Source organism: Apteryx mantelli, unplaced genomic scaffold (assembly GCF_036417845.1).
Source record: "Apteryx mantelli isolate bAptMan1 unplaced genomic scaffold, bAptMan1.hap1 HAP1_SCAFFOLD_20, whole genome shotgun sequence".
Lineage (NCBI taxonomy): Eukaryota > Metazoa > Chordata > Aves > Apterygiformes > Apterygidae > Apteryx > Apteryx mantelli.
The window spans coordinates 13,294,760-13,303,658 of NW_027118553.1; the positions used below are offsets into that span (position 1 = coordinate 13,294,760).

Sequence of the window (8,899 nt, forward strand, 5' to 3'; positions counted from 1 at the left end):
CGTGCCCTGGGTTTGCCTACAGCATCCACTTGCAACACCAGTCCCAGCTGGACCCTTCACTGTTTCCCTTCACTATCTGCCAGGAACCCACAGATGTCTGGGAAACTTGAAGCTGTCACAAATGACAGGAGACACCAACGTGTGTTTGGGCAACTCTACCAGTGTGTGCATGACCTTTAAACTGAAGAGGAATGAGGGCTGTGGGCTGAGACACCGCCTCCTACCCTGGAAATGTTCACAGCAGAGGGAGATAGGTCCCATCTGAGGAACCTGCAGTCAGGAAACTACTGCCACTCCTGATCTCCCTTCCTACTTTCCCTATTCCTCCCAACTCTTCTGTGATTCTGTTCTGTTCTGTGTGATTCTGCTCACCTTTCACCCAAGATGAATTTCCTCTCACCCCAGAAAAAGAAAATGACAACACTGCAGCACTTCCCACGTACAGCAATACCACTTTATTGTCTGTAAAGGAAGCACGAAGAATCGGACATTTCCATTCTCTTGTAAACCATACATTTAATTGCTGATGGAAATCTAGCCACTCTTCCTCCCTTCTGCTTACCACCAATATTCTCAGTGCTGTGTTATTCTGAAGGGATAGCGGCTATGCAGCACATTATTACCCATTTTGACTTTACTGCTTTGCAGAACCAGCAGTGTTTTGTACACGGCAGTGTACAACTGCTATGAACTCTGGGTGCAGGCCAGAGCTTTCCTGAGTGCTTTCCTCAGGGCCTCCCTGACCTCCCTGTTCCGCAGGCTGTAGATGAGGGGATTGACCAGGGGCGTGAGGATGGTGTAGAAAAAGGAGAACACTTTGTTGAGTTGCCTCAGAGGGGCTGTTCTGGGTAGTGTATAAACAATGATGAGGGTGCCATAGAAAACAGAGACAATGGTGAGGTGAGAGGAGCAGGTGGAGAAGGCCTTTTGCCTGCCCACGCTGGACGGGATCCTCAGGATGGCAGCTATGATGCACACATAGGAGGCCAGTGTGAACAAGAAGGGGAAGACTACATCCAGGATAGATAGTATGAAAACTAGCAGTCTGACCACATTGGTGTCACTGCAGGCAAGCTCTATCAGTGGGGTAAAATCACAGAAGAAGTGGTCAATTGCACTGGGGCCACAGAACCTTAAATGAGATAAGAAAGGAGTGACTACCGTAGAGGTAAAGAATCCCACTAGCCAAGACACTGCTGCCAGCTGTAGAGAGACCTTCCAGGTCATGAGGCTGGCATAGAGCAGGGGCTGGCATATGGCCAAGTACCGATCATAGGACATCATGGCCAGCAGGTAACACTCACTGACTAAAAAATAGCCAAAGAAGTAGAACTGAGCCATACAGCCGTGAACAGAGATGGTCCTGTCCCCAGTCAGGAAGCTGGCCAGCAGCCGGGAGAGGATGGTGGAGCTGTAGCAGGTCTCCAAGGAGGACAGATTGCCCAGGAAGAAGTACATGGGGGTGTGCAGATGCCGGTCTGCCACCACCAGCAGAACTATGAGGATGTTTGCAGCCATCGTTACTAAGTAGATGATGAGCGAGAGGAGGAAGAGCAGTGTCTGGAGTGAGGGGACATTCCCCATTCCCAGCAGTATAAACTTCACTGGTGATGTATGATTGTCCCATTCCCCTTTCTCCATGTAGCGCCACAGGTCCCTCATTCCTCTTTTGCCAGCAAGGCAGCCTACAAGAAAGAACATTTGCTTCGTTCTTTCCTTCTTGTAAAGAAGAATCATGAAGGACTTTGCTGTCAGGGAGAACATCGACTCTGGCACTTCTCTGACTACATTTGTGTTCCCTTTATGGCCTCCATGCCTAATGAAAGGAGGGAACTAGGGTTTTCCAGAGAGTTAAAGCAGGCATCTAAAGAGAAGCCCCTCCTAGGAGAACCACAGAGGTGAGCTGTCCCGGGGAGGTGCTCATTTCATGCTTGGAGTGGAGTTAGAGGAGAAAAAGCATTCGCTCAGACTGTGACAGTGAGTGTGTCGCAGGATGGGTGTCTCAATGGTGAGCGGTGGGTGAGGTTAGGGAGGAGCATTGTTCCCATCCTGTTTGCAGTAAATGCCTGGGACATGCCTGGGGGCACGGCCAGGGAATGTTCCTGCCTGAGAAACACAGCCCTCTGCTGGATCCTACCTCCCAGGTGAGGTGTTGGTGCCCCTCGGCAGGGCTCTGGGCTGGCTCAGGGGCAGCAAAGGCACAAACTCTAACTCTGTGCCGACCGGCAAGCTCCCCAGGACTCTGCTGAGCTAACAAGGGAGTCGGAAGAAATGTGTGGAGGGAAGAGGGAGCTGGAGGAGAAGACTCCCAGGAAGGGAAATGCCCATCACCTTTCTCACCCATAGATGCCACCATGCAAAATCTCAGCAGCTAAAAAGGAACAGACCTGACTCAGAAGGCACAGCACAAATCTGCAGTCCTCAGGATGAGGTGCTGACCTCTGCGCTGATGGTGCCGGGCAAGGATGATCCAGGTCGGGGTCTCATCCTCTGCCTCTTCCCCACCACGTCCTTCTCTTCCCTGAGCTCTCTGCAAACCACCACCCAGGGCTCAGGCATTGCTCTGCCCTTGCTGTCTTCTTCCAGCAGCACCTGTGGTGCATGTCCAACAACACCTGAATGTCCCCTGCCCTCTGGAGTGTCCTGAGGGCTAAAGCACTAACGAGTCTCTGAAGGCTCCTGCTGCAGCTGGTCTCTCCCCAGGGACTGCAGAGAGTGAGCAGTGCAGAATTGGCTCTCAAAGGAGACTGAAACTTCTGAGCTGCTGGAAACTTTGTGAACACTTCCTGGCATTCAACTTTCCCCATAACTCTGGTCACTCAAACTCTGGGACATGCTGCTTTGAAAAGGAAACTGAGGCAGAGAAATCATCAGGCCTCCTCCAAAGTCATGATGCAAAGTCAGGAGAGATCCCACAAATGGGATTCCCCTCACCTCCCTGCATGCGACTCTCTGTTCCCTGATTCTCTAAGGTTTAGAGAATCCTGCTTGCCTGAGCTGGTCCTTCCAGCCTCCTGCGATGGTCAGGAGGGAGGAAGAGGTCGAGCACCTGGCATTTCCTCCCAGCCATGGAGACTTGTCCTGGGGATGGGGTGAGTCCCCCTCGGGTGCCAGGCTCTGTACCTTGAGGGGAGAGGGCCCCCCAACATCTCCCAGAAGCACAGCGGCCTGGCGTGTCAGGGGCTGAAGGGAGCAGAGCTACTGATATTTCCTCCTGGTTCCTGTCCACCTCTTACCTTGGAGGTTCCCAGGAGCCTCCTTTGCTCCTGTTGTTGCAGCAATAGTTGCCACTGGACATGATTCCTCTCAGCCCTGTTGGACTTGCCTGTCGTGAGATGCAGTCTCCTCACCATCTGCCCTGACTGGAGGGGCAGGAATGGCTTTCCCCATAGACACAGAAGTTTGTGCGACAGCTGCCTGAGCATCCGGAAGGCCTTCTACTGAATTGGCTCCAGTTGGTCACTGTCTTGCCTTTATTTGGGACCCAACACTGGATGTGGCACTCTAGATGTGGTCTAGCGAGTACTGAGTGATGGCAGGTGATCACTTCCCTCAATCTCCTGGCCATGTTCCTGCGCACACACCCCAGAAAGCTGTTGGCCTTCCTCACTGCGAGGGCACACTGCTGGCTGGTGTTCACTTGGCCGTGCACCAGGACCCCCAGGGCCTTTTCCACAGAGCTCCTCCTGGCCAGGCTGTTCTCAGGGCCCTGCAGCCAATAACAGGCCTTCGTGGCCCTGACCGGCCTCACCAGGAGCCTCCACACACATGTTCAGGAAACCCCATCTAAGCTCAGGCCTGGGCCTTCAGTCCCATCTGGAGCTACGTTGCAGGTGGGCTTGCCTGCAGCTGTATTGCAGGTATGCCTGTTCCTGCCCATAGACCCTGTTGATCCGGACTCCGAATCAGAGCCTAACTTTCTAGCTCTACCTTAGACCTACTTCATCACTATGGACTTGCCTTGCAATTACAGGGCTTTGTATGACCCTGGTTACTGTCATTGGACCTGGTTCTGATTTGCCAAGATGTGATCCCGGCTTGACCTCGGAGCTGTCTTGACACCAAGAACTTTCCTGGTGATCTGGAGTCTTGGCTGAACCTGGCTACCATCTCCAGGTCTGCCCTGCTTGCCTCACTGAGCTTTGGTGCGGCTTGACCCTGGCTGGTGAGACCCTTGCCTTTTTGGCCTTGTCATCATGTTTGACTCCTGGCTCCCTGTCCCTTTGGAAGCAGCCGGCCCTTGCTGCTCCCTGAAATCTGCTCACAGACTGTATTGTCGCAAGGGCTTCTTACTTCCCAGGGGCAAGATTTGGCATTGATCTTTGCTGAATGTCATATGATTGCCTGCTGCCTATTCCTCCAGACCTTCAAGGTCCCTCTGGATGGCTGCCCCAGGCTTGGGCACATTGACTGGTAACACTCTACTTTGGTCTCCTCTGCAGACCTCCTCCAGGTGAGTATGTCACGGGGGGGGGGGGGGGGGTTATTATTATTATTATTATTATTATTATCATCATCTCTGGGTTTATTGCAAAGAGATTTATTGAAGATGGAGATACAGTGTAGTCACAGCGAGCGAATCTTACTGCACATTTGTTAGTGCCCGAGTCTCGGTTTCTTACCACTCCAACGGTTTCCTGACAGAGGTTCTCTTAACTCCTGGAGAATAACCTCGAGAGGCGTCCCAACTCAAGGGGAGATTCACCACCGTAGAGCCCGCTGCCGTGCAGGAGAGCTCAACGGGCTCTAGGCTGCAGCACTATTTATGGGCACGGAGTTTGACTCATGGTCATACAATATTTGGTGTGGAGATGTACCTTTTTTGCTGATCTCATGCCCATTTCTGGCCTCACCAGTTGCAATCAGTATGGCCTCGCTCCTCCTGGTCAGCCCTGGGCGCTGCCAGTTATTTGTGGTCAGCTGGGGCCTGACATAAGGGTGGGGAGGGGGTAGTTGTGCTCCACTACACTTTGGGCCCGAGATGGAGGTGGAGGTAGTTGTGCTCCACCACAGGTCCTTGTAAACAGCCTTGGCTGCTGTAAGAGCGAGGGGTGGGAGAGGAGAGAGTAAAGAAAAGCTTGTCAGGGAGGGAGGTTTATATTAATACATGGAAGAAGTAAGCGTGAAGATGAAACTTGGTACTGGAGAACCAATAAAGTACGTTGTTACTGCTGACCAAATTGAAGGACTCAGCCTCCTCTTCCTCCACCAAAAAGATCCACAAAAGATTAATGTGCACTGATTCAGTCCATGCGATTCCTTAAGTGACTCAGGACCAAGGAAGTGTGTTGTCTATCCTTTTAGGTAAAAGATCTGCATGGATTTGTGTAGCCCTCTTTGCCTTTCAGGCTTCCAGGATTGTTAAAACAATAGTGAATTATGTAGTGGGAACAAAAGTGAGAAAGGATTTGTTAAAGCAGCATAAGAGAAAACTTGAACCAACGTCTGCATTTGTTTCTCTGTGTGCCACTAAGCTTATGTTAATCTTTTGATATTTCAGTGTGGAAGTCATTCAAACCCACAGCTGAAAAGTGAGGTTACGTTGTCCCAGTTATTTTTCTCCATTGCTCTTACTGTGCTGGCCAGGAAATCTTCTGACCTACTGAACTCAGTTATGTCTCCAGGACCTTTGGCTTGAGCCAGCAAAGGTGCTGCAGTGCTGTGGTGGCAAAAAGGAATGCTGCCCACAACTGTGTTTCATAACACGACAGTGAGATCACTGGAGAGTTTATTTGCAATCTGAGTTAGAAGGCAGCACACAAGGAAAGATGAAACCATTGGAATGAGTGAAATAACAAAAATAAATATCATATATGTCCTGGCGATAATGCTGTAACTTTACCCATCCAGTTTGCAGTTCTTTATATACAGCTCCTGTGTTTCAATGCCCATGTTAAGTTTTTGCCTAAAAATACTGTTCTGCTCCTTCTTCCCCTCCTGCCTTCTTTGCTAACTGTTGACCAGTTTCAGCTGAGCATGACAAATGTAGAGATCTCCATGTTTTTGAACTCTAGGCATCATGAAAATGAGGGTTGGGGTAATGAAGGGATCTGGACAGGTGGGTGCTGAGGGAGAAAGTTGTAATTCTCCCCCATATCGGCTGCCTGACCCCTTGCCCTGCCTGCATTTGGCTGGCCAACGCCCATGTGATGTGATGTGAGAACCATCACTTGCCCAGCCAGCATGGTGGAGACCAGCAGCCATGGTGGGGATCGGCAGGATTGCTTAGGGGAGATACGGTACAACTCAGCAAGAAACAGGCTTTGGTAGTCGTCCTGATCATGGAACAGCTTGCTACTTGCTGGAGGATGGAGAATATTAACAACCCCCCTCCCCTCCCCCCCAAAAAGGGGGGGAGGGGGTAAGGGGGAAAGAAAAGATAAAATCATTAATATCTTTGTCTTCCTTGGTAACTTTATTTTTAAACATCTTGTTTTGTGATTATTGTTCTAGAAATGCTGATTGTCACCCAGCATGATACAGGCCAGGGCTCTAAACAGCGGGAGAGCCAGGCTACAGGCAAAGGTCTCCCCTGGAGCCTGCAGGAATAGGTGCTCTGGAGAAGTCGGCAGCTCCTACCCTGGGCCTGTCCGCTCTGTTTGCTAGCACCACCTCCCCTGAAGAAAGATGCACTCTGGCACCTTTTCACTTCCTTAATCGCATAGGATTCATTGACTCAAGTGAGGTAGGTGGAACTCATGGTAAGGAGGTGGCCTGGTTTTAATGTGCTTCCTATTGTTTCTGCCTGAAAATCCACATTTCTTTTAGACTGAAGGACATCAAATGATGCTGTTGTGCATGACTGTTTTTTCCATTCCAAATTCAACAGGCAGGAGGTTGCTGTCAGCTCAGGGAGCTGGAAGACACTGCTCATAAACCTCTCTCCATGGCAAGAGCTCCTGCTGACCTCAGTGGGATTCAGACCGTGGTTTTCGTCTCCTCATAAGACTCTGTAGCTCCCAGGAGGTGGTTCTGCATCAGCTTGACTGCATCTCATGCCCTTCTCCTAGCCTCCTTTCTTGTAACGCTGCCTTTTTTTTTGGGGGGGGGGGAAGAAATGTGTTTCCTTTCTTTCATTGTACTTAAGAGGAACAGTTATTGCACACTTGTTGATTAGTGTAAACATTTTCTTTAGTTGGCTACATTTACCAAATATAAACAATGCTGCAACCTGTAATGCCCCATTGGAGGCACTAAAAGCATTTCAGCACTTCTATTTGTACATCTGTGCCTTTTTCTTAAGGAGAAAGTTATAGCATAAATAGACTTGGTGCTGTTCTGTTCCTTTTTACTTTTAGGCAGCAAATGGATTCTGTTCTTTGACATCCCTGTATTACAGCATCTGCACCTTTAGGAGAAGCACTTGAGAGCTCTTAAAGCATGGACAGACATGTTACATGGTTGGATGCTCATCTGCCACATAAGAGGATTATCTCCCTTCGGGTTATGTGATGGCTGCCTCTGTGGTCATCTACCAGTAATGTCTAGTCAGTGCCCACACCTACTGCTAGCACTTTCCTCTTGGGGACCAGAACTGCCTGAGTGGTGCTCATCTGATCAGACACACAGTGAAATGCATCCTGGGAAAGGATGCTTTCTGCTTTGGTCATGGGGTGGAGGCTTGTCTGCTTGTGTGCTTGAGGTACCACCTGCAGGCAATGGTGTGTGATCTTCCCAAGCAAGGAACCTGGTCTGAAGGAGCCTCTGGAAATGAGACAGCAGGCTGTGAGCTGGGGAGCTCTTCAGACAGGCGGGAGGTTGTCACCTCTTATAAAATGAACTTTGAAATTATGACTCATAACCAGGCTCCTTTGACAGTGCCTGCCCTCAGCTTTCCTGCCTGTGCTGTGCTGCTTGTGCTCGATGCTGACTTGGACACCAGGATCTAGGAAGCCTGAAGGACAGCACCAACTATCATTTATATTCCTCATGTCCATGTACAGTGGGAGGCTCTTGGACTCTCACTGAAAGCTACATTTACTACACTGTTACAGAAGGGTCCAGCATAAGCACCAGTTTTGTAGCTTGCAACACCAGCTGGATGCCATGCAAATGTCCCCAAAGAGCTATTCCTATCAGCAGCTTTCCTTCTTCAGTTTCCTGTTCACTTATGTATCCTCGAAGTACCTGAATGCTGTGCTTTCCCAAGCAAATGGATACTGTCATCATGAGGGCACCCTACCTGAATCTTCTAGAATTTGCTGCTGCAGAAAACACTGAAAACATTTGTTCTGAGTCAAGAGATTCACTCAGACCCGGACTTCCCCCATTCCCACACACAGAGGCTTATTAGACAGATGTATAATTCTGCCTGGGAGAATAATTCTGGCAATTTCAAGCTAGTTATTTATATCCTGAACCAAATGTATGAAATGTTTGCCTCGTACAAGGCAATCAAGATCTATTTACCAACAGCATGCCTTCTGACAGTCTGCCATTGCAAAAGGTAGGGGTTACAGTGTTTGTAATAGGAATGGATTTAACATTTGAATGCTTTCACTACAATATCAGTTCTTTCTTCATAAGGGCCAAATCTTTACAAATTAGGAATCTGAATTCCATCCTGTGTTTTGGTAACTTTGGGAGGACCACTACACCGCTTTCCATCAGCAGACTTCAGTAGGAGTACATCCTCCACTTTCTAGACTTGTGAGAGTTGGCATTAACAGGTTACACTTCTGGTGATGGTGTTTTCCTGAATACAGAAACACAGATCTTAACTGGATGTGTTTATCCTGCATCCTTTTCTGCAGAGCTGCTGTCCAGCTGGGCACTCCCCAGCCCGTATCACTGCAGGTTGTTGGTCTGCCCCAGGGGCAGGACCTGGTGTTTGTTTAGTTTTGAATTTCACAAAGTTCCTGGCCACCCATTCCTCCCGCCTGCTGAGGTCCATCTGGAT

General features: G+C 49.6%; 1 protein-coding gene across 1 annotated transcript; it reads right to left on the minus strand.

Annotated features, from left to right (window-relative positions):
- Positions 1-684: 684 nt before the first annotated feature.
- Positions 685-1,641, minus strand: LOC136996035 (olfactory receptor 6B1-like). The gene has a single exon (XM_067317031.1). It carries the CDS (start codon positions 1,639-1,641, stop codon positions 685-687), a length of 957 nt encoding a protein of 318 aa, XP_067173132.1.
- Positions 1,642-8,899: the final 7,258 nt, after the last annotated feature.

Excerpts from the sequence above, each read along its gene's own strand:
- LOC136996035 (XM_067317031.1), bottom strand. The coding sequence starts at position 1,641 with ATGGAGAAAGGGGAATGGGACAATCATACATCACCAGTGAAGTTTATA.